The 26552-nt window shown below is 38.5% G+C and overlaps 1 protein-coding gene across 3 annotated transcripts in view; it reads left to right on the top strand.

The window, feature by feature from the left end:
* dock2 (dedicator of cytokinesis 2) overlaps window positions 1-26552 on the top strand; it is a 130241-nt gene that overhangs the window by 21212 nt on the left and 82477 nt on the right. For all 3 annotated transcript variants that reach the window (XM_086157748.1, XM_086157745.1, XM_086157747.1), the window contains 4 exons: window positions 866-1000; window positions 7265-7373; window positions 7780-7850; window positions 10768-10871. In XM_086157748.1, coding sequence (XP_086013874.1) covers window positions 866-1000; window positions 7265-7373; window positions 7780-7850; window positions 10768-10871 — 419 coding nt within the window. The remainder of the gene's footprint in view (window positions 1-865; window positions 1001-7264; window positions 7374-7779; window positions 7851-10767; window positions 10872-26552) is intronic.

Genomic DNA, 26552 nt, shown 5'->3' with positions numbered 1-26552 from the left:
TCAGCCTGGAGGATGGTTGGATAAAACTCCCTCTTGCAAGATTTAAAATTCTCATCTTCGTGTGTCAGAAGAAAAAGGGAGAAGTCCTCTCAACCTTCTGACGCTTTTTTCAACCACGCGCCGAACCGAGCGGGGGAAAAAAAGCGTCCGTCAATAGCGGAAGCCAGATTAAAGTTTGAGTCGTTTTAAGGGGACTTTTATTGTTTAAGCGGATTGCGTAGTTTTAAAGCAGTTAGCGGGTGATCCCCTTTGACTTGTAACAGAAACAGAGCTGCCGCAAAGACAGAAATCTCCGTAGGCCCGCCGTAGTGTGTGTGTGTGTGGATTACGCCAAATTTTCCAGTCTTTTGAGATAAAAAAAAAAAAACAAAAAGCAAAAGAAAGGGATTTTAAAAATACAGGTGTTTCATAAACTTCGCCCGAACTGTGTGCCTGCAAAAACCCCTGCTGTCCTGACACATCCGAACATTAGTCTGTGACTAAAGATGCCCCGAAGGGTGTGCATGTGTCGGAGAATGAATTTGAAGCGTGCGTCTGAAGGCTGAGAGTCATGTGAAAGGTAAATCTGTTCAGGTGTGAAATACTATTTGGCCATTTTCAACCCCCCAAAACCTCCGGCTTGTCCTACCCTATCCTGTTCCTTCACTATCACTGAGCTGCACTCTTTTTTTTTTTTTTTTTTTCCTGCTCTATGGAAGTGAAAAATGGGGGCTGAAGATGATTTTTTCTAACCTGCAGGACTTGAGAAAAACTGACAAGTTTAAATGTTTTTTGGCTTCTTGATTATATATATATTTTTTTTTTTTTTTCAGTTTTATCAATTATTTCTCATCTTTTTTTTTTTTTTTTTTTTATTCTCTTGCAGAAAGCTAATGTTGGTTCTGAGGAGGTACCTGGACGTCTCCAGCCGAGAGGAACAATGCGAGCCTGTCCTCAGGACTCTAAAAGCCCTGGAATACATCTTTAAGTTCATCGTCCGCTCTCGCATGCTTTACTCCCAGTGAGTATCTGCGTAAATTTTCTTTTTTTCCCTTTTTTTTTTCGGGGACCCATCATAACACCATCATGACGTTCCACATCCTTAAAGCCTCAACGAACTTTTGTTTTGAAACTGTTTTGAAACATCAACACAAATACACACACACACACACACACGGACCGGTAACTCTGTATTTCCAGAAGAATCATTTTTGACGGCTCGGTAGGAAAAAAAAAGGCTGTTGATCGCGGCATTAATATTGCTAATAAGAACCGATGATAAAGTGCAGGGTCGGATTAAAAGCATAAAAAAACAAAACAAAGAAAGTTAGAGCGGGCCAGATTTCTGACACCCTCTGTGCTGTAGACATGGTTGTACCCTAAAAAGATAAATGCGCGTATCAATTTTCCTCCGCGGCTGAAATATTGCTCCCGACAGGCCGAGAACATGATCCAAACGTGATCATTATTCATTGGATGCCCGAGTTGGCGGGGCGACGGTGCCGAGGCTGTTTTGTATTTGTGAATCTCTCATTCTTAGCTTTTGTGAGGTAGATGTGATTGATCATCTGTGTGTGTGTGTGTGTGTTTGTGTTTGGTAGAAAAGTTTTTATTACATAATGACTCATCCTATTGGTCAATATTTGTCTAAAATCTGCTTAATAGGGGTTTATTGGGATGAGAAATCATATATGAATCACTGTTGATAAAGATTGAAGGGAAAAAAAAAAACAAAAAAAAAACAATACATAGATTGTTTTTTTTTTTTTTTTTTTTTCATTTATTTCTATATTAATTCATTCATTTATATATTTATGGCTTCACAAATCCCTGTGAGGCCTGTGTTAAGTGTGTCCACAAGAAGTAAAGATGTAAGGAATTTATTTATTTTTATTTTTATTTTTTTAACACTTATCTATTTGTGTGCACCACACACTGCTTCAGCGCTCCTGGACTGACTTTGCCCCGGGCGCCAGGCTCACCTGGGTGCCTCTCAGATGATATATATCTCTCTCCTCTCTCCTCTTTATCGCAACTTCTACATCCATCTTCCAGAGTCTGGCAATTTAAGCTTCCTTTGCGTCTCACGTTTTCATAGTTTCCCTTCCGATAAGGTCATGTGATTGTTGTAATGCTGGGTTATTTAATGGAAACACTTCCTGTTTTCAAGTCTTCCTCACACCAAATAATGACAAGTAAATGAAAATATTGTCTCATCAATGTCATAGGGATCGACCAATATGGGAATTTCTTGTCGAAATCTTCTTTTCTTGAGTTTCTCGAGCCTCTCGGAGGAGGGGTGAAAAGTCATCAAGTCAGGAAACTCAAGTCCGGTTGCCGAGACGAGAAGATTTCCACGAGAATTCACCGTGACCTAAATATGAGACGTTTACTATGTTTGCAGATGACATTGTGATCTGTAGTGCGAGCAGGGTAAAGGTTGAGGAAACGCTAGAGAGGTGGAGGTATGCTTTGGAAAGAAGAGGAGTTGCAGCGAGACGGTGAGGCTACAGGGAGTGGAGATCGAGACGTTGGAGGATTTCAGGTACTTAGAGCAGTGGTTCTTTACCTGGGTTCGATCGAACCCCTGGGGTTCGGTATTTCAGTCTCAGGAGTTCAGCGGAGTTCGGTGGAGGTCAGGACACACACACACACCAGACTCATAAAATTCGCCATCACTGGCGGCAGGTGATCACGCTACGTAGCTTGTGGATTTTTGGGGCGCAAAGTAGTCAACTTGTGACTGTTGTGATGGTGTGTCATGTGAATTTCTTTCCTAATATTTTATCCCTCATATTATGTTAAGGGTCCATTTGACCCATTTCACCCATTGACCCAATGGGTCAAATTGACCCTTAACATAATATGAGGGTTAATCCCTTCCTCCTAATTATTGTCGCACAAAAAAAGAGAGAGGGGTCGGACAAATATGTGAAATATGGATTCACATGTATAAAGGAACGTGACGGGAGTCAGTGTCCTACTGCATGATTTGCAAGGCCAAGTTGAGCAATTCTAGACTATTACCTGCAAAACTAAGGGAACATTTGATGGAGAGGATTCCTCCCTTTTCTTAATTTTCTTAATCTTTTCTTAATTACTTTTTTTATTTTTGTGTGAAAATCATGTTTTGTCGGTTTTGTTCTTTGAACAAAGTGATGTTGATGCAAGATTGATTTTGTGCACCTATAAAACATATACCTATGTCTTGAATTTGAATGATAATAATAAAAGAGTTCGGTGAATGCGCGTATGAAACTGGTGGGGTTCAGTACACCCAACAGGGTTAAGAACCACCGACTTAGAGTCAACAGTCCAGAGCAGGGATGGGCAAACTTTTTGGCTCAGGGGCCGCATTGACTTTTAAAATTTGACAGACAAGCCGTATCAGCGCAAGATACGATACATATAAAAAAAAAAAAAAATTTAAAGCATTTGTTAACAGTACATATCAGACTTTGACATTTGCTTTGAAAATAAAACCCGCTTGGTTTTGAAGGCTCTGACGTTTGCTTGCATTTCATGCACAAACCAGTTTTTTCCTTTTAGCTTCATGTCCAGTTCATTCATGTGTTTCAGTTTGTCCACAGTAAAGGATAAATCACAAAGCCAATCTGTGACATTCAGCTCAGGAAAAGTAGCTCCAAAAATGAAATAATCTCCTGTTTGAGCTCCATCATTCATTGATCCAATCAATCAATCATTCACATCAAGTATGAATTCTTTATCAATCTTTGGCTGGCCGGATTCAAAAGGCCAACGGGCCGGATGTGGCCCGCGGGCCGTAGTTTGCCCACCCCTGGTCTAGAGCAACAGAGTGTGGAAAAGAGGTGAGGGGACAGGTTCAAGCAGGTTGGAATGGGTGGGGAAATTTTTGGGGGTACTACGTGATGGAAGACTTGTATGCTCTAGAAGCAGTGGCAACAGCCAATAGACAGGAGGCAGAGCTGGAGGTCGCAGAGATGAAGATGTTTATGTTCTCTTTGGCATTGACCAGGATGGAGAGGATCAGGAATGAGTCCATCTGAGGGACAGCACATGTTAGATGTTTTGTTGAGAAGAGATGGTTGGGTCATGTACAGAGGAGGGGTAGTGAATATGTTGGTAGATGGATGCTTGAATTGGAACTGCCAGGCAGGAGGTCCAGAGGACGACCAAAGAGAAGATTTCTGGACGTAGTGAGAGAGGATATGAAGGTAGTTGGTGTGAGAGAGGAGGATAAAGAGAGCAGGGTTAGATGGAGAGAGTTGATTCGCTGTGGCGACCCCTGAAGAGGAAATCCAAAAGGAAATGACTATATACCCTTCAAATATGACTGGAGTGATTTTCATGGAGTTGGAAGTGTTCAGAGCTCAGAGCAAGAAGGTCTTTTTTTTTATTCGTCCTGTTGCGTGCATTTCCATTTCCATTTTCTTCCTCAGGTTGTACAAGGGGAAGGTCTTTTTTTATTTTGGGACTGAACTGTCTTGGCGGAGGTTGATACAGTAAAAATACACTCCTGCCAGTATGTTTACATAATATATAAACCTTGACCTTCTATCAGTTATTATGGCTTCTTATGTCACCTAATATATTACATCATATTACTCTTAAGATATTATATATATATATATATATATATATATATACATATATATATATATATATGTATATAAGTGTACACATATGTATGCACATATGTATATATGTATGTATGGGTGTGTGTGTATATATGTATATGTGTGTATATATGTGTAAATGTATATATGTATAAATGTTGATATATATGTATTTATGTATATACATACATATCCCCTGATGGGAAAAGCCGAAAGAAGAAGAAGAAGAAGAAGAAGAAGAAGAAGAAGAAGAAGAAGATTCATATATTTTATATCTTGAGACTGATGTGATATCGTATCATATTAGATTACATAAGATATAAGAAAGGTGTGAGTGTGTGTGTTTCTGTGTAGTGCTACGTTCTAATCTGGAGTCATAATCATAAGAATGGGCATTGTTTTACTGTAACTAAGGTCAGTTTTCTTGCGCTTATTGCTCTACTTTATATATTTTTATATATTTTTTAGGTATATTTTTGGATCTTTTTCAGTCTTTTTTTTTCTTAGCAGCCTTATTTATTCATTATGTGTCACACAAAACATATGTTGTTTAAAAAAATGGAGTAATATAAGATAACCTTCGCTGTCATCATGCAGTCTAATGACGAACGGGGAACTGCAACAGATTATTGAATCTTTCAAGATGCCCTAAAAATGAAATTTGTGATTCACACAGTGTTTTTCTTTGTTTTTCCACGTGCTTCTCCACGTCTTTGCGCTCTCCTTTTGACTTCTCTGTCACATCCCCATCTGCCGATATTGTTTCACTGAGCTATTACAGCATAATGCACTAGTTTTGCGCCTGCAGGCTTTTTGCGCAAGTAGGTTATTGTGTCCATGCAATTGTGTTTCCTGTGTTTTTGGAGCAGAGCCATGCTAGCCCTACATGAAATGATGCGCACGTGGTGCGATTAGGATTTGGCTGCAACAACGGAGAACGATGCGCTAAAGTGCGCGACAGATCACTCTTAGCGAGACGCGCCGTATGTTTATCGCTCAAGTTCACGGCCTTGGATGCAGACACAGACCGCCCACCCACGTGCGCTCTCGTACGCCGAAACCAGCGGCGGATTAAGTGGACAATGCGTCCGTAATCATAACAGCGCTCTGGAAAGAGCCCGGTGATAATACCGCTTTGTGCTACTGCCTAATCCGTCCCGCCACATGCTAAATTTACGCCGTGTGTCACATGTTAATCCACTCCTCCGGCACTCACAACTTTTGGTTGTAATTAATAACGTTGAGATACGGCGAAAAAAAAAGGAAGGGGAAAGTAAACGGGTGGAGATCGATGGCCGTGAAGGTTTTCACAGGTTGGGAAAAATTGGAACCGGAGTCATGGAAGGGTTTGCATATGTGACACAAATGTAAGCGGTGTTATTGTAGCCGTGGAGTCCTGTGGATTTGGAGCAGGTGGTAGGAGACGGGAGAATGATAGCAAAACCGTTGGTTCTGATGACAGCGTTTCTCAGAACGTCATTGCAGCTCCTTCGGCGATACACACTTTCACCCCAACGGTGTGAAGGAGAGACTTCGCAGGTCCTTCCTTCCAGCTGCTGTTCAGCTGTTTAATCTCCAGCTCTGTGCTGGGGATAAAACTTCTTTCCAGTCATGGATTCATTCTTTCATTGATTCATTCAATTCAGTTGTTCATTCATTTGTTTGATCTATTTTCTATTCTTCTATTCTGTTAAATTATATGAAATAATCAAAATACACATATACATATAAATATGTATATTATATGTATAAATATGTATATATATGTATAATAAGTCATTGATATATATATCGATAGTGGAGGCCAGATTGTTCGTAACTAAAGTTAGTCCTTTTTAAGGGGACTTTTATTGTGTACACATGTATGTATGTATGTATGTATGTATGTATGTATGTATATATATATATATGTGCGTGTGTGTGTGTATGTGTATATATGCATAGAGATATATATGTATATATATGTGTGTGTGTGTGTATGTATATATGCACATAGATATATATGTATGTACATATGTGTGTATGTATATATGTATGTATATATACATGTACATATGTATATCTTTATATGTATATTTCTTTATCTATATACATTATGTGCATATATATGTGTATATACACAAACACATATATTTATCACTGATTAGTGACTATCATAAATATATCATAAATATTTGTTATATGATATATTCATATAATATATCATGTAGTTATATTGTTATATAATATATGATATCTATTTATAATAATATTTATACATTAAAATATACTATTATATATTATATGTAGTCCCCTCTCGCTAGACAAACAAACCACACAGAACAAAATGTGTCCTCATAACGCATTTCAGTTTTCTGTTTGCATCCAGGACACCATTTGACTCCTGACTCGAAAATGTAAAAAAAAAAAAAAACTAGAAAATTTCAAGCCACGCCATCCCTCTCTCTCTCTCTCTCTCTCTCTCTCTCTCTCTTTCTCTTCACACCCTGATTACTTTTCCACACCTGTTATTTTCTCTAATCTTTCATTTCTGCCTGCTGTTTGTTTTCTTTTCTTCATAACTCCCTCCATCTCCCCTGATCATCCAATCTAATCTTGTTTTCTGACACCGTCTCATGTTCGCCCAAATCCAGGCCGGTTGTTGTCCGTCCTGTTGCGCGGCTTTTGATTTCTATTTGCCTCCCCAGGTTGTACGAGGGGAAGGAGCACAGCGAGTTTGAGGAGTCGCTGAAGCAGCTTTTCGAGTCGATCAGCGGCCTGATGAAAACAGACTACACCACCACCGTGCTACTCAGGGTAATCACTTGCACCATATTTTACCTTTTTACATATTTTCCCCCCATATTTTCTCCTTCTTTTTGTTATTCCGGATGTCTCACGCCGTCTGCTTCCTTTCTCCTCACTCTGAGTCTGATACCGGCCACATCAGTATTCTGGTGCTTATTGTCTCAGTGCGCGCACTAAAACATCCATTGAAGCCAAGGCTCAAAAGTTTGGCAGCCAAACAAGTCTTCTTAGTTATATATATATATATATATATATATATATATATATATATATATATATATGAAAAAAAAAAATTGAATCCATTCAGAGTTCTGATGAGAGTCTATTTTTGAGAAATGTCCCCTTCATTCACCCACTTTCACAGGATGTGATATTACCAGTTATCACACACGAGTGTGTCTGTTTATCACGCCAGGTTGCTGCTCTGAAGTACCTTCCAACGGTCGTGCACGATGTGGAGAAAGTATTTGATGCTAAACTCCTCAGGTGAACCCCGACACACACCCACACACACACTTTGGCCTCAGTTAAAATGTTGTTTTGTTCAGCCAGCCGTCCCTTTGTCCCACGCGCCTCGCTTCCTGGTCATTAACCCAGCGTGCACGCAAGGACAGGCAGGCGTGCAGTCATTCCGCAGCACCTTCATGTGCCATCAAATTGACAATTGACAGAACCTATTTGACCCTCTTCTTCTGAAACTCGTTCTCCACCTCATGGAAAAAAAAAAAAAAAGATCTGGAATGGCTTGTTTAACTTGCCATGACCCCCACAGTTGAAATTACACCGCACATTTCCGCTGAGGAAATGACCCATAGTGTATATTTTTTCCCACTTTCTAGTAGATTTAGCCTCATATTTAAAATTTCAGGCCCTTTTTTTTTTTTTTTTTTTTTTTTTTGAAGGATGCAATAACTGACTGGCTTCATATCTCCAAGTACAAACAACAATGAAAAGCGCTGATATTTATCCACAAGGAGGTATTTGTCGATCCCGTCGTGAACATGAACGTGGCGGCCATGGAATTCCGTCACCCGACTTAAGAAGATACATTTATCTTATAGAGTGATGCAACAGCGGCTGTAGTACATCACATTAGTTAGACCAGGGGTGTCAAACTCAAATAAATATAGTGGGCCAAAATTCAAAACTGGGACAAAGTCGTGGACCAACATTGATATTTATTGAAAAAAATCTACCTCCGGATATAACAATGAACCTTCTCATATGGACCCAAACAAGTTTTGCTTAAAAACTAAATATGGAACAAGCATAGCTTAATGCTATACAATATATAAGTTAATATTTCAAACATTTCAAAATCCTGTTTTCTGCCTAAGTAGCAGAGTGCCAGTATTAGCATAAGGTCGCTATGACTACTGGCAACAGAGGAGAGGGCGTTTATGGGTCCTGTTGTGATTTTCGTGACAAAACACCAGCAGAAAATTTGGGGATTTTGTAGAATTAGCGCTACATGCGCTGCAGACTATACCAGCAGGCCAGCTCTAATAGTCATGTGGTATGGTTTTGCGGGCCGAATATAATTACAGAGCGGGCCAAATTTGGCCCGCGGGCCAGAGTTTGACACCCATGAGTTAGACTGTTGATCTTGATGTTAAGTTTCTTTCCATAACCCATGGGCTTATAATTATGACCAGTACACTATTACAAGACAGCAAATGCATCACATAAAGTCTGTTATTTTATTGATCTGTTTCATATGTTTACCACTAAGAAGTTGCAGTGTCTTAGGTTTATTTAAACTTTTTTTGAGCTGTATTTCATTTGGAACTCGCGGCAATTTTCTTTTTTTTTTTTTTTTTTTTTTTTTTTTTCATATTGACCTTGAAGTCCTGGAAATATTGAATTTCATGTTATTATTATTATTATTAGTAGTATATTTTTTTGTATTTGTTGCAGTTGTAGTAGTAGTATCGTTGTTATAAGCAGTATTAGTCGTCATTCTAGTACTAAATTTCAATTTTTACAATGAAACAGACAATCTTTTTCAAACCAAAACCCATATTACTGCAGATTTGGTGGGGGAGGGTCTTAAAATGAAAAAAAATATATATATATATCAAAGTGTCATGATTTCATTTATCACTTAGCAATTTTCATAATTTAACACATCAACTTTTTTGGAATAACTTTACATACCACATTGAAAAATACTATCGCTCGTTGACTTACGAGTGTGTACTGTTGCGTAAATGTGCGTGTTTATGGTTAAACAAATCTGCTTGTTTCTTCCCTTGTGTTGGCCGGTTGTTGATAAACAGTCGGTCACACTGGTGCCACCTGCCTTACAGACACACAGAACGCACACACACACATTCACACACATACAGATAAGGAAGGCAAAAAAAAAAAAAAAAAAGCTTGCACATTTTATTTTTTAAAAATTCATGCTCTGTAGTTTGCTTCTCTTTGCGCTTTGTGACTCGAACACAGGTGCACAAACATACACGTGTCATCGGAGCTTCGAAATCCTCCCCTCCGCCTCTTTATATTTCTGGCAATCGTCGGCGTGGGGATATTTTTATTTTTTTCCAAAAGCAAGCTGGGCGAATTTCAATCAAAGCTTTGTCTCATCTCCTGCAGTCGCATCCGGACAATCCTTTATCCTCGCCTGATTGGTTGAGCAAGCAAATGTATCTCGTCGGCAATGACAATGATTTTCGTTTTGCTTTCCGCGACTTTTAACCTTTCTCAATTAGGTATAGGCGGACGCTCAGAGTTTTAATTAGACTCATCATGGAAGATTAATGGGTTTGATACATCTCTGCCGAACCTCTGTGCCCCCGCGTACCCTTGCTGTGAATATTAAAATTGCACTCACATTTTTATTTCTTTTTTTTTTGTGTGTTGGGGAACATAAGTGGTTTATTTCCCATTTTCACACAATCACTAAAAGTGCTCTTGCAGTCACTCTGGTTTAATTTAATGCCACACAGTGTGACTCCCTCCCATATACAGAAAAGGGGGACGACGACTTGCCTTGCCTGACATCAGGACCTACAACCTCCCTGTTTTGTCATTTGGTGCGGATAATTACTCAGACCTGTGTCTTCATTAAAACATGTTTGTGTTTTAACTAATTTGTTTTCGCGGCGGCACACTTTCTTGTCAGCCACTGTGTATGTGTGTGTGTTAGTGTGTGAGCATCGCTCTCCGTACTCCCAATTTTCCTACTGCTACGGATAAATATTCGAATCTCGGTGAACCGACTAATTTACTTTCGCTCATTACGGTTTTAAAATTAACAGGGCGGCTGTTAACTGGAGAAAATGACATAAGATAGTTATTCTCAAGTATGCAGGTGCCGCTCTCTCAGTCTGCCGCGCATCTCTCGTCGTAATCATTGGTATTAATCGCCCATCTGCCTTTCTCTTTCTCTCTCCAGCCAGTTGCTGCATGACTTTTACTCCTGCATCTCGACGGAACTGCAGAAACAGAAGGTGGCCTCCATGAATGAAATCGTCAGCAGCAAACTATTCCGGAAAAAAGGTGGAGTGCACTTTTCCGGTGGAGTTCGCAGTTATGTGAAAACGGTTAAATGCGCCGACCCGTTCGGTTATAAATCGCGCGAAGCATTAGGGTGTTTGTCTCGTAAAAAAAAAAAAAAAAAATTGCGCGGTATATCATGTGAGTACTTCTGGTGTAGTTGCATGACGGGTAAGTCGGTGTTTCCGTGGCACTTGAGTAGAGACGGTTTATATGAAATTTTATATCCTCTATAAAAGCATCAGTAACGTGCGGTCAGGGGAGGCAGGTGAGGCTCATAATAAAAAAAAAAAAAAGATAACGTAAGATAAATATTAACATTTTGCCACTGATCTGATTCATAATTGTATTTTCCGTGTGATTTTAATCTTTTTTTTAAATGATCTCATGAACAAATCGCTGACTTTGTGCGTTTCCTGATCAAATGTGAGCCAAAGTGCGGCAGCCGAGCTCACCTCTGCACGGTGCATGGTGGGCCATGGTTTCTGTTTCTCAGTAGGTCGCCAATAGGATATTTTCAGAAATGTATTGTTATATTATATTATTTTATCCACCACAACCTTCTACAAGCTGTGTGATGTCTTTAGTGTAATTGTGTGATACAATTATTCCCGCTGATAGGGGAAACAAACCGTCGAGGAAAGTCATGAGGTGAGGCAGACAGTACTGTGCCTCACCTGTAGGGGGCGTATGTGAGTAAGCAGGTGATAGATACTGCTGTCCTCATTTTATAAGCAATTTGGATCAAATAAATAAGATACATGAACAAAAACAAGGACTTTTACAACAAAGTAACAGAGCTTTTTGTGGAGAAGTATATGCGCGTGGACTCCATATAGAAATAAAAAAAAAGACCGCAAATTGTTTTCAGTTTATGAAAAAAAAAACTCCTTCGAGTTCTTACAATTGTAAATATCGTTCCAAAGGGAGTCAATGCCTCACTGGCCGTGAACCTCATGGCACGCCACTGAAAAGCACGGTACTAATATCACGAGGGTAATGTTCCGTCCCCTCTGGCAGAATCCACTGAAGGTCTCCGAGTGAAGCTATCAGCCAAAAAAGGAGAACCGCTCATCTTTATGCATTTGTCATTTCACTACGCTTCCTTCACCTCGCGCGTACTTTGAAGCTAATCTGTCAGTCTTCACCGGGTGATGGGTGTCAGCAAAAATTATCCGTTGGAAGGAAACTTGGAAAAAGAAAAATTACAAACATGAAAAAAGGAACACGGCTTACATGACGTTCCTGATGTTATATAACCCGGATCCTCTTAAATAAACCTACATATCCCGTATTACTGTCACCGTAATGCCTTTACATCTATAAAGAGTTACGATTGCGGGTCATTAAATGGAAAACAAAAATGACATTAGGCTGAAAATGATCACGCTTTTGGTGCCAGCATTTTAACACAAATACGCCATTACAAGAAACAGAATATTCTGTTCCATGAATAACTTAGCATGAATTATATCAAAAGAAAAAAAAAAAAACAAAGCCGCTATTTCGGGGTTTTTGCATTTGTTTCATCCATTCTTGTTTTACAAGTTTATGGGCATGGGGGATTTCCATATATATATATTTAACCTGACACGTTTATGCTGCTACTGTTGCAATTCAAACCAGATTTCTTCATACTTTCGTCAGAATGTCTCATCATGATAACCTCGTACATGATCCACCTTTAGCCGCGGCACCAGCGGTCGTCTGAACCTGCTTTTGGCGTTTTGACCCCTAGACAGCAGTCGTGTAGATCCAACTGCACTTTGTGCACCAACAATATATTTGTGAAAACATTGGATTGCTGGTCGGGCGTTTCATAAATCTTTAATGGCATGGAAATGCATTTCTGTAAATGCGATGCTCTGCTAATGTAAAGATTACCGACAGTTGTTTTTTTTTTTTTTTTTCTGGGATTAATTTCTCCCCTTGCAGTATTTGATGTTAATCCGCAGCAACAAAGTGTCTCCGGGGTTGGGTCGGTGACCCTTTTTTTTTTTTTTTTAAAACACGACGATAACACAAATCATATTAGCAGATGGACGTGTGAAGGCGAACCTTAATGTTTTCTGAACCTCCAAAACAAACCAGACCTCACCCCTCTACTTCGACGCACCGTAAAACATTTAATCTTGAAAGCCAGAGTCGATCCGTGTTGCATCTGTAAATCTCTTTTACTGCCGCCTGACATCGTAAAAGATCATATCTTTCAAAACATTGTGAAAAGCCAAGTGATTATAGTCTCTTTTTTTCCATCACGGCTAGCGTGTACGATTACGCTACAGTGTTATGCCGGTCGAACCAAGTGTCGCCTTTGTCCTTAATATTGACATTTCTTCCGTACTGCGCGGAAAATGTCACTAAATCTAATTGCGAGCAAAAAAAAAAGTGATCATGTCACTCCTGCCCAGGAGGTGTGTGAATGGTGGTACCGTCCATACTAATGCTACTTGTGATACCTGCCGCCTGTTTTTGAGGCAGTTTTGTGCACGACAGTACAGTCTCACTCATTTTTCTGCTATTTACCACAACATACATTCTCCACTTTTAAAGGAAACCCCATCTCGGAGGACTTATAAGATAAGATAAGATGAACTTTATTGATCCCCATAGGGGTTATGCTTTTGTCGCAGCAGCGTAACAGTTATATTGCCAATAAATATGAATAGAAATATAAATAGAGAGACCATAAGAAGATAGCAAAAACATCCACAAATAAATAAAAAGCAGAGAGAACAGCAACAACATCGAGGATAAGAATGGACAACAGAATGGGGGAACGAAAAGAGAGTAAGGGTGAAAATAGACAACCAAAATGAAAACAACAGGAACATAAACAGAGTGACAATAGCAATGAGGAAAATAAACAAAAATAAGCAGGATGTCATTGAGCTGAGACCAATAAGGATAAAATAGACAACGGGCATAATAGGCATAGATGTGCTTTACTGTTTGTTGCATACTGGAAAAGTGTTGTTAAAAAGAATTATTATTCCTTTAAAAATTGCGATTTATAGCATATTTTAACTCCGGGGCACTGCCATTGTTTTACTTGCGTAATACATGCAGGGATAATGATGTATAGAGGTTGCTTGTGTTAATTTTGGCTTGTTACGGTACGGTTTATACCAGGGGTGGGCAACTCAAGGCTCAGGATCCCTCAGATACAGCTCCCTGCAGCTTTTGAAAATATATAGTGAGTATCTAATTAAAATGTTTTATTTTCATTTGTTCATTTTTAAAATGTCTTTTTAAATTATAACATTATGGCGATTTTATTGCATCCAAAAAATGTATTTAATTATTTTTGCTGCTTACCGTAAAGATCGAAAAAAAATAAACAAAAATAAAGTTAAAGGTATGTAAAAATATATGTAACATATTTACATGTGTATTTACAAGTACATGTATATGATTACATGTATTGAATTAAGGTCGTTGTACAGAAAAACGGTCATTGCATGTCATATCAATTATGATACACAATGACGACACCAACAGCCACCTGACGCAGAGTGTGATACTCGGAATGAGGAATTACACAGTCAGATTTTTAGATTTTTTTTTTTAATCCAAAATCATGGGATTTTCACATTTACTGTTCATATATTGAGAGGATGTGAGGCAGTGGACTGTTGAGCCTCAATGTAGATTGCGCAACGACTGCTAGCATGCTCTGCACTAAGACCGTATTGCTATCTCCCTGTACGGTATCAAAATGTCAAGACAATTTAGCCACATGAACAACATTTCCAATAGACAGTGTTTTTTTTGCCCACAACAATTTGTGTTACTAGTTTCTTGCGCTGCAAAATCATAAAACGGCTGCGAAAAGACACTAAGTGAGGCACGCAGCTCTCCTGCCTCACGGTAGGGGTGCCTCACTGCACATCACTGGTAAACAACAATGGCAGCCTACAGGTGATAGGTTTTTTTTTTTACAATTTTATACAAACTAAGATACGTTGAGAGATTTTAATCAGCCTTTTTCTGTAGCCGGTACAAATATCGATCAAATAGGACAACGACGTCTCGGTAACAGGAGATCCGTTTAAAAGACCCTTCCTTGATTTAGCATTAATTCCAAGACCCCTTGATTTTATTTTTATTTATTTATTTTTTTTTTAAATGCAAAATCCAAGGATGCTTTTAGAAGCCGGCCCCCTCACTCCTGTTCAGTCCTTTTTGTGCCATCCTTATTTTATAGCTAGGGGGCTTTTACCGAGAGTTCCCCCTCTGCAGACGATCACACGGTGAAGTTTTAGAAGTCGGGCTGCTTTATAACGCTGACTAAATAAATCTTCTCCCTGTGACTTTCGCTGAAGGATTCAAAGTAGACCGTAACGGATTGCGGTTGATCTAATTTGCTTTGAGACGGAAGCCGGTGTGGGCGGGTATTAGTTGCATACTGGACAGGTTCAGTTGTGTTATTTCTTTGTTCCGAGCGTGCATGAGCGCATTCTAATAAGAAAATTACCATCGCGGATCTATTTGCTTCAGAGTGAAAGATGACACAATATGTGAATTTTTATTAGTGCATCTGAGTTTTTTTTTTCTATGATGCATGCTTAATGGGGGATTTGGCAACCTTTGTTGTTTTTTTTTTTTCTCTATCTATGCAAAGGTGGGACCGCTCATCAGTCATTTGCTGCCAGTAAAGTCGGGAGCCGGTCTAGGATTCCACTCTTTGGTATTGATCCTGGCTCAAATGATTGATTCCCCGAGGGCCTGGACGACAGGCTCGCCCCTCTGGCCAGCTGTCGGCGCAGTCGGAATCACAATCTGTCACCAGAAAATCAGTGAGCGAAGTGGCAAAACGGTAAAAGGAATGGGAGCATAGGTGATGGGAATGATGGGCTGATAAAGAGAGCAGGATAAAGTGAAAAAGGGAAGTCCTACCGATCAATTCTGGGCAAATTAGGTTTCAGGATTAGGGGTCAGTATGCTGGTGGGGAAGGCACGAAAAAAAAAGGAAAAAATCAGTATAAATTCTGTAATTATTTTATTACTACCATAGAGAGCCACTGTGCATAATTGCCATTTAGATATGACGACATCAAATCGGAGGTCATCGCGTTGACATTGGAGGTAAAACCAGGTGGATCTCCGAACCCCACAGGAGGTGTGTGTTTGTGCACGGGGGGATTGCAATATAATCAAATGTTACTAAGGAAACCTGTTTTTTGTGTGCTCTCTGTACCTTTCAATGTATTTCAATGGCTGCACTTGAGAGAAGAGGAGTAACACATTTTTGGGTGCATCTATCAATTTTCAACTGTCTGTCAAAATACAGGAGGCGATGGTCATGGCCTGTTTCTAGATAAAACAAAGAGAGGGGCAGACCAATAGGTAGACAGATAGAAGACCAAAGGGAAATCAGTTTGAAAAAGCTGGTCTAAGATGAATTGGAGTAGATTTAAGAAATACAAAGGTAGAATGGCATTTTTGGATAAATATATACAGTGGAGCCTCGCTTCTTGGTGGTTTCGTCTCTTGTGCCATCGCTCCTTCATGGATGTTTTTTTGTTATTCGGTTCTCACGATTTTTCATTTATTCCCTTTTATTTTTGCAGTATTCGATTTTTTTTTTTTTTGTGATAAAATAGCCATATTCTAGCCTAAGAAAAAAACAATAAAAAATATTGTAAAATGAAACAATGAATCATTTTAGAAAATGAATGAAATACGAGATCTCCTTTGCTACACAAAGACACTCAGCATAGCGAAGTCTTACTCCCACCATTGTACCAACGCCAGCTTTCATAAGGAATAACATTGGCTAAGCAGATCCGTACTTGGCTTGCTATTGGCTGATTTAGGATGTTGTTCTGTTCCGCGTATTGATTGGTTCGTGGAGAGAAGCAGCTGACTTTCTTGTAGGTTGTACCAAGCATACATGTCCTGGTCCACTTTGGTGCCGTTCCCATAAGCGTGAATACTGTCCACTTTGTGAAAGTGTCTTTCTTTTTTTTCGCGATACTCCCCGTTCTACGATACCTCCTAAGCATCTACCCAAAAGTCTGGTTTAGACCTGAAGCGTAGCCGGAAGATGCTGACTATTGCTGAAAAGATAAAACTTCTCGATATGGTGAAGGAAGGCACAAGTTTTGCTGAAGTTGGCCGCCATTACAGCATTAAGGAATCTACAGTTTGTCCACATTAAGAAAGAAGAAGCTAGCATTGGGAAGACAGCGACCCGAAGCTCATTTGCTGTACATTTTCTATTGTATTTCAATGTTTATTGTACGTTTAATCATCCAAAAGTGTTCAGTGCACTGTAAAAGGTTGGGTTGTGGGTTGATAACAATTTGCAGGAGGTTCGTAAAGGGTTGGGTGAGGTTTGTTGAGGGTTAATATATTTGGAAATACCATCAAAATGATCACATCTCTACTTCGCGGAAGTCCTTGGAACTTAACTCCCGCGAAAATTGCAGTTCCACTCCACATTCATGTGCTGAATGCAAAAATGTGCATTACATACATATACATATTTCCAAACGACAAGTGTGCAGGATTTTGCAATCGATTCAAAAGCGTAAACGTGAATACTGTCCACTTTGTTGATAACAGTTTGCAGATAACAGTTTCGCTATAACGCAGTTCACCTTTTGCGGCTTCACTGTTTTGCGGATTTTTGTAGTGCAGTTTTTTTTTATGCTTTATTTCACAGTACGTTGTGTTCTGCATCCTGATTGGCTACAGGACGGTCGACCGCGGTCAACAATCTCCGCGCCTTGTTTGTGTACATAAATGTTGATGGTTGTTACATAACAATGTTGCATAAAGAAGGAGAAAAATAAGAAAATGACTATTAAATAACATATTGACTATTAAAAGATATAATTTTACTGTACAGTATTTCTAAAAACTATCAGTTATTTGGGAGAAAACATTTATATTTTTATTTTTTTAAAGATACCTGAGCTGCTGGTTTTAATTTTTGGTTTCACTCTATGGTGGATTATTATATTCTATAATAATTATAAAAACTAAAGCTCACCCCTTCGCGGATTTCGTCTATCGCGGTTATTTTTAGAAGGTAGCCCCATCAATAAACGAGGGTTTTACTGTATATTTATATTTGGCATCGGTTTATCAAACTGCACCGATTAAGGTCCTCTTGTCAGCCAACGTGCACGGCAACAGAAGGTGAAATTGAACCCGCTCTTCTACACTGTCCACTCAATCTTGTGGCGTGTTGGTTATTTATTCGTGTATTTATACACTGATGCTTTCCATCTTGAGCCGTGACTCACCAAATGAGGGTTGGCACTCATGCTAATTGAGATACATTTAAGCGCCGAGATCCCAATCAGGTGGGTGCCATTTGTCGGCGAAGCTGAGAAGCTGAAATATGCAGCACAGATAAATGATATATTTATCATGGCTAATGTCCCCCGGTGTCCTATCACTGCACTGCAATACATATTTAATGACCCTACCTGTCTGTCTGTCGGAGTGTCTGCTGGAGCAGCTTCCTGAGCTCGCTTCTCCTGGGGAAAAAATGTCAAAGCACTGACAAGCGTTGAGGAAATGATGGAAGGGTGCACGTGCACATGCGCGCGCTTGTATGTATGTACGACTCGTCTACCACTCTATGTTGGACAGACGGCGGAAACAGAAGACTAAATGACACGTCTGGTATTTTCAGTTTTTCTCTTCTATTCTGATGGAAGAATAAAATCCCAAATAAAATCATAATTGCCCTATTTGCAGGTTATGTAGGCATTGAAATATTCTGGAAAAAATGTATAAAAAAAAAAAAAAAATGTTAACGGTACTTCAATCTTGAGGGAATTCATTTATTTAACGACGTAATAATTTACTCTCCTATATATGTAAGAAATGTAACCAATTGATATGCTATAGAAGGCTGCACGTGCACGTGCGTGCGCGTGTATCTTTGTACGACTCGTCTACCGCTCTATGTTGGACAGACGGCAGAAACAAAAGACTAGATAACACGTCAGGTATTTTCACTTTTATTCTTCTATTCCTATGGAAGAATAAATTCCTGAAAATATCATAATTGCGCTATTTGCAGGTTATGTAGGCATTGAAATATTCATGAAAAAATGTAGAAAAAAAAATTAAATGTTAAGGGCACCTCAATCTTGTGGGAATTTATTTATTAAACAATGTAATAATTTACTCTCCAATATGTGTAAGAAATGTTAGCAATTGATATGCTATGGAAGGGTGCATGTGCACATGCACACGCTTGTATGTATGTACAACTTGTCTACTGCTCTATGTTGGACAGACGGCGGAAACAGAAGACTAAATAACACGTCTGGTATTTTCAGTTTTTCTCTTCTATTCCGATGGAAGAATAAAATCCCAAATAAAGTCATAATTGTGCTATTTTCAGGTTATGTAGGCATTGAAATATTCTGGAAAAAATATAGAAAAAAAATTAAATTGTAGCGGTACTTCAATCTTGAGGGAATTCATTTATTAAACAATGTAATAATTTACTCTCCAATAAATGTAAGAAATGTAAGCAATTGATATGTTATGGAAGGGTGCACGTGCACGTACGCGCGTGTGTACGTTCATACCACTCGTCTACCGCTCTATGTTGGACAGACGGCAGAAACAAAAGACTAAATAACACGTCAGGTATTTTCCCTTTTATTCTTCTATTCCTATGGAAGAATAAATTCCTGAAAATATCATAATTGCGCTATTTGCAGGTTATGTAGGCATTGAAATATTCTGCAAAAAATATAGAAAAAAAAATTAAATCCTAAGGGTACCTCAATCTTAAGGGAATTATTTATTCAACAATGTAATAATTTACTCTTGCATAAATGTAAGAAATGTAAGCAATTGATACGTTATCCTTTAACCCTGAAACACAGCTTTTTTTTTTTTTTTTTTTTTTTTTTTTATAGCTTATAGCCACAGTAGGATCTCACAGACTAACCTCACGTACCAATGCAGGCAAATGTGCAGAGAAATGTGGTTTGATATAGAAAAACAGATATATCCAATGCCCATTATGGCTCATTTTAAGCAAATTATAACGCCGTCAGACAATCACTGGAACAGATTGAGCGCATCAACGCCGCTAAAGAGAAAAGTAGAACAAGGGATCATGGAGAGCAAAGAGCAAAGGTCTGGAGGGATGAGTCTGTCATTTTGTTTGCCCACTCTTGCTCAAAGCTGGTCAAAATCCCTTTTTTCAATCCACTAACCCACATTTCCCCTCCCGTGTCTCTACAGCTGCGGTAAAACTGCAGTCGTGCCCCCGAGCTTGTAGCGCCAACCATCTGCGTGCAGGGAAAACCTATGGGTTACCTGAAATAAACAACTATGCCTTGATAAATAAATATGTCGCTTCTCTTCCCTCCCTGTTTAAAATAGTCAATCAATCCATATAGATGGCAGCAATCTCATTACTTAAATGGCTTCCATTTGCTGCAGTGCATTATACACTGTTGACATTGTTCACGCCCGCCGCTGCATTTTACCTGCTGTAATTACTTAACAGATGAATTCCAGCGCCCGTTTGGATCTGATCGAGTGATGTATTGTTATCGTCGGGTCGAGAATTAATCAGTTCTGAGTGATCTCAGCGCAGTTATCCCCACTTTCTCAATTGATCTGCATCGGTGAGAGTTTATTCTAGTTAAAACTAGAATAATCAACATGGTTTCCTTCCACATACAGAATTAAATTCACACATGTGACGGATTCCTTCTGGCTTCGTCTTCAAATCGCAGATCGGGAGGTTTGCTCCGCGAAGTGGAACCCCGAGGCGTGAAAGCGCTTAAGTTGGGACCATAGGTTGCGGCGAATAACAATGGCTGTCAAGGAAACCTTTATTATTTATGCCTTTTTTATTGTATATAGCAGTGACGTGCAGTGAGGTTCACGGCTGGTGAGGCACTGACGTCATCACCGTCAGATTTATAAACATATGAACCCTACAAAGTAACTTATTCACCATTTTATTGGTAGTAGTTGATGTGTTTTGCTTAAAATATCATATCAGCATTCTTTACATATACAAACTGTAGCATAAAAAAAAGCACATGTAAAAAAACGTTATTATCTCTTACCTTTACTTATAATTGAAGTCCATGCGTCGCTCCTTCTGAAGCATCGATAACGTGCTTGTAGAAGTCTTCTGTTTCTTTTTTCAGTTTCAAAACTCTCTCTGTCTCAATGGAAATCACCGCCGGTGAAGACAGACGTCTTCGATCGGTCCTGTTTCGACTGTTTGTTTTTAGTCTTTTCAGTGCCGAGAACGAGCGCTCCGCCGATGTTGTCGTAGCCGGAACGGTGACCGGCGGCTGGAGCAACTTTGTCGCGTCGGGAACAATTTGAATGAGATCCTTCTGGGCCAAAAAGTCGAGAAGCTGAAGGAGATTTACATTCATCCCTCACCGTTTGTGAGCTATAACTGGATCGCACTTGACTTACTAACTGTTTACTGTAGCTTACTATTTCTAATTCTATTATTCTGCGGCCGAGTAGTAAGAGGGATCCCTGGGATCAGCGGTGCCCCCTACCATGAGGCACGGTCACTGCGTGCCTCACTTAATGCCTCTTCGCAGTCGTTTCATGATTACGAGAAACACGTTACAGTTGTTGACGAAAAACATTCGACACATCAGCTCAAGTATGGACATTTAGTTCATATATTAAAAGTGTTTTCACTACAGTCTCAGTGCATAGCATGCTAGCACAGTTAGCAGAATCACCGCGCAATCCATAGTGGGTTCAGTTGGTTGCCGCGTCACCGCACGTCTCTTCTTCATATTTGAACGGTAAATCTGAATTTTTTTTCAGCGATTTTGAAAGTAAATAACTAAAAATGGTGAAGCTACGTAGAAAATAACTATATAGTACAAATCATCGAACAAATATAACGATTTTACTTATTTTTTCATTTTCCGTTTTTTTTATTTCCATGATGACAGGTGAGGCCCGCCCCTCCCTTGCCTCTACTGACTGCACATCACTGGTATATAGAGCAAAATACCATGTTTCGTGCTAACCTCATATTTCATACTCCAAACACAGAAGCTTTTGTCAAATCACCAAATGTTGATTATGTTCCACGCCGGGTCTATTAACTGCTGTGAGGTCAGTTTCACCAACTACCAATAAGAACTGTCTATCAAAGCTGTCAGAATTATGAATGGATGTTGTATATTTTTTTTTTCCCCGCTGTGTGTGTTATACAGATGAGCCATCTGCCAAAAAGGGTTTTTGGCCGACTCCAAATTGCCGCGCTTACTGTAGGGCTGCGTGCCGATGATTTCGGAAGGTCAACGAGAGAGAGGAGTAGCTGTTGTCATTCAGCGTCTCCAGAGACGGCGAAACGAGAGGCTCTTAATAAAAAATGATGGAAGGAAAGAAAGACGGATGAGACTAATTGAGGGGAAGAGAACGGAGTCAGTCTTTTTCTTTTTTCCGTCCCATTCCCATTGATTTAATCTGTGGGACACAAACAGTAAGGCAAAAGTCTCAGACTTTCAAAACAATATTTTGTGGCCCCCTGCCTGAAATCAAATCTTTTTTTTTTTTTCTCACGTGCATCTCACGTGCATCTAAGGGTTTTATTCAGTGGGTTTCAAAAAAAAAAAAAAAAGAAAACAAGCAAGGAGAGAATTAAAAACTAGCTTTGCAATGTATTTTTTGCTTCAAAATTTGAAAACAAAATGATTTTTTTGATGAAAAAACATCAAGTGACATTGTTCAAATTATCTTTTCTTTTTCTTATTTCTATCAAAAAACACAAAAACGATAGCAAAAAAAAAAAAAAAAAAAACTGGCAAAATTAAAAAGATTGATTTAATAACCAGAATAGCCACCAATAGCCTTGTAAACATTATACCTCCTCCAATTATCAATAAATTCTAGAGGCAAATTATCCCACAGTGGCAACTTTTCCTCTTTTAACTCAACAATATTTTTAGGGTGTAATATGATCAATTCTTTTTTAATATTAATTTTGAATCTTCATTTGTCACGTATTTTTTAGAGGGACAGTTCATTACACATAAAGATTTTTCAGATCTTGTATATGTTTATTTGCTTGTATTTCCACCTTAATGAAGATTAACTTTATTGACCCCCATAGGGGAAATTCTTTTGTCACAATAGCAAAAGACATGCAGAATAACAATTTATTGTAATTCATGCTCAACAACACTTTGACACATTTTGGGGAGACGAGAATCGTACCGTTTCCAAAAACGATCGCTCTACCTCTAAGACGGCAGAGAGAACAACGACAAGGATAAGAACGTAAACAAAGTGACAATAGCGATGACAAAAATAAACAAAAATAAGCAGGATGTGAATGTGCCCAGACCGACAAGGACAAGTTGCGTGCCGTCCAGCCTGCTATTGTCGGTCTGATGGTCGCGGGCATAAAGGGGTGTCCGAAGCGTTGGGTTCTTGGATTATCCAAGAAAGCTCCCGGTTTGTCCTTCACCCTCCCGTCCGCCACTGATTGAAAATGAGGTCCAGGTTCTTCACTAGCTTGTTGACCTTGTTGACCTCACCAGTCTTGGCATCGACCCACTAGCACATTCTCCCCAAGAAGAGCGCGCTGGCTGCCATCGACCACTAAAAGGTCTTAAAGAGCCGCAAACAAACACAAAACAACCTCGGTCTCCTCAGAACATCTTGATCTGACCCTTCCTGTAGAACAGACCTTGGCATTTTATGGCACGCGGGTCACATCTGGCTCGTTTTTGCTTTTTTATCCGTCCCGTCAAACTATATTCTGGGTATATTTGAATCATTATTAAATTATTTTTTTTAAGTATTAAAATATTATTAAATATTCTTTACATTATTTTTTAGATATTTTTAGATATTATTTATTATTATTTATTTTTATTCAATAATAATTTAGATGATTAATCAATTATATTTTAAACTATTACTCAGTTGTTTTCTAAATATTATTTTGTTGTTTTTAAATGTTATTTAATAGTTTTTTTAAATATTATTTAAATTATTTAAATAATTAATCAATTATATTTTCAATTATTACTCAGCTGTTTTTTTAATACTATTTTATTGCTTTTTTAATATTATTTAATAGTTTTTTTTAATAGTATTTAATAGTTTTTTAATATTATTTAATATTTTCTAAATATTATTTAAGGACTTTTTAAATTATTGTTTAATTATTACTTCATATTTTCAATCAATTTGAATTTAAAAAAAAACAAACTATTTGATCATTTTGTTTAATTTTGAATGGAAGATTACAAACAAAATAATATCGGTACATTTGTATGATCATTACTAATTTTAAAGTTAAAATAAAATGCCCTAAAATATCAACAGTTAAATTGCAAATTTTCATTTTGTTCAATTTACGTGACAAGTCGGACTAGAAATGTGGCCCGACGGCCAAAATAATTGCCCACCCGTGCTTCAGAGTGTGTCCGATCCGGCTCACTTCAGCAAGAAAGTGACATTTTAGCCCCTTCTGGTGCTTTTTTTTCCATTCTAGTTTAGTTTCTAGGTCTGAACGAACCACAATATTATCACGCCTCAATGACATTCCCTCTACTAATATGTTTCCAGCGGGGAGCCTTTATATGTGGAGTTTGCACGTTCTCCAAAAATCGTGCAGCGGGTCGATCGGAAAGAGCGGACGATTGTTTTTCCAGCGTGAACCCGCCTCTTTGACGGGCTCCAGAACCCCTGCCACACTGACCGCGGGATAAACGGTATAAAAAAATGGAAGGTTTTCAAACAATTTTTCAGTTCATTATCAAAAACCGCAGCGCGAACAAATTCAAAACGGTATTTCGGTCTTTCTAACGGTACAGTTAACTTCTTTAAAATCTGTATTTTGCATATTCTTTTTCATCTGACTTATGCTTTGCTTTAATTCATCCATTAAGACTACTCCGTAATTTCGCCCCAGTGTTCAGCAGCTTCAGCCACAAATATTATTTGCCCCAAACATATTCGGGTGTGGATGTGGCTGGAAGAGCATTTTTGGCAGGTTTAAAACTTTATTTTTCTTCCACGGGGGAAGTAGGCGGTTATTTCCTCCTCCTAATTGGTGGCTGACTCGTGCGGATTGACTAAATTAAAAGACGAGACATGTTTTTGACATTATAATTTAGGAGTCACACAAATACAATACCTCACACTTTTTTTTTAAATCACTGTACATGCTTCTTTTACAACACAAAATCTTGGTCGGTAATTAGAATTATGCATTATTTACATTTCAGATGTAATTTAATTCTTCTTCCTTCAGCTGCAGGGAATCTTCAAATCTTTGCACTTAAGACCTTAAAACACTTTATAGCCTTGACTTTGACACTTTATAGTTTTATTTGTACTTCTTATTCTCCCCCCCTTTTTTTTTTTTACTGTTTATACAATTTCCTACTATTATTTATTATTGTTATGTTCTACTTAAAACTCTGGCACAACAATTTCCTTCGGGATAAATAAAGTTGTTCTCATTCTTATTAAGCTCTCGGGATTTCTCCGCAATCTTTGGCTTTATCCAAGTTATTCGGGCAGTTAAAACTTCGATGCTGGTAAACAAATCATCAACCCGTCCTTTTTTTCCTGTATTTACACAAACAAGACAAATATCTGTAGGAATCAATATTCGAGATTTAAGATTCAAAACGTTTATTGTGACACTTAAGGTGCACAAACGTGTTTCCCTGTACAGTAAAATTCCTACTTTGCTTTCCGCAGTGCATTGGAATATGAGCTGATGATAGTAAACATTATTATAAATATGAACGGTGTGGTGCAAGGTTGAGTGCGGCGGTCTGCAAACGACTACTTTTCAGAGATATTTGATATTTATAAATAGAAAAAAAAATGGAAGTGTTGACAATCTGGCAAATTCCCTTTTATATCTGGTTTGAATATAAGGGTGGGGAAGTGGGAATGGATGATAAAATGAAGCACTGGGGAGAGTGGATGAAAGCGGACACCTATAGTGACAAGGAAAGATGAAAAACTTGCTGAGAGAGACGTTTAGTGATAACCGAGTGGGGAGATGGCGCCGTCCCAAACCTCCCTTTTTTGCCTCGCAAGATTTACTTGTCTTTGCGCTTTCAACCTCCCTCATTAAGACCCGCGCCGGCATCCTGTGTTGCCTCGCCAAGGGATGTCAAATAAACAGAGAGAAAAATGAAAGGTTGAAAAGAAAGATTAACTACCTTTGATTAAGATAAGTCTTAAAAAAAAAAATGCGGTTTCACATCACGGGGTGTAGTTTGTTTTCGGCTGTCAAATTAAAAAAAAAAAAAGAAAAAAAATGGAACGGAGGAAGAGATGCTGAGCCATCAGTACCGCCCTGCGTGTGCTTGCCTGCCAGTTTCGGCGGATCTGCGATCGACAACCCGAACACTTAACCTCATTCTCTTATCGACGCAAAGAGGCATTGACTCATTGCAATACTAAATATTTTTAAATATTATTTAATATTTTTTTTATTATCTTTTTGTATTATTTAATAATTATTCAAATTATTATTTATTTTTTTAATTATTATTTAATGCTTTTTTGTAATATTATCAACTACGTTTTAAATATGATTGAATAATCATTTAAATTATTATTTAACTATTAGTAAGTATTAGTAAGTAAAAAAAAATGCGTATTTTCCTTTTGTTTTTTGTATGGGTGATTACAAACAAAATAACGTGGCTACATTAATATGAT

The sequence above is a fragment of the Fistularia commersonii genome, chromosome 13 (genome assembly GCF_037954325.1).
Source record: "Fistularia commersonii isolate RoL2024-O1a breed Wild chromosome 13, RoL_Fcom_v1.0, whole genome shotgun sequence".
NCBI lineage: Eukaryota > Metazoa > Chordata > Actinopteri > Syngnathiformes > Fistulariidae > Fistularia > Fistularia commersonii.
The sequence above is the reverse complement of the archived record's forward strand: the minus strand, read 5'-3'. Positions and strand labels throughout refer to the sequence as shown.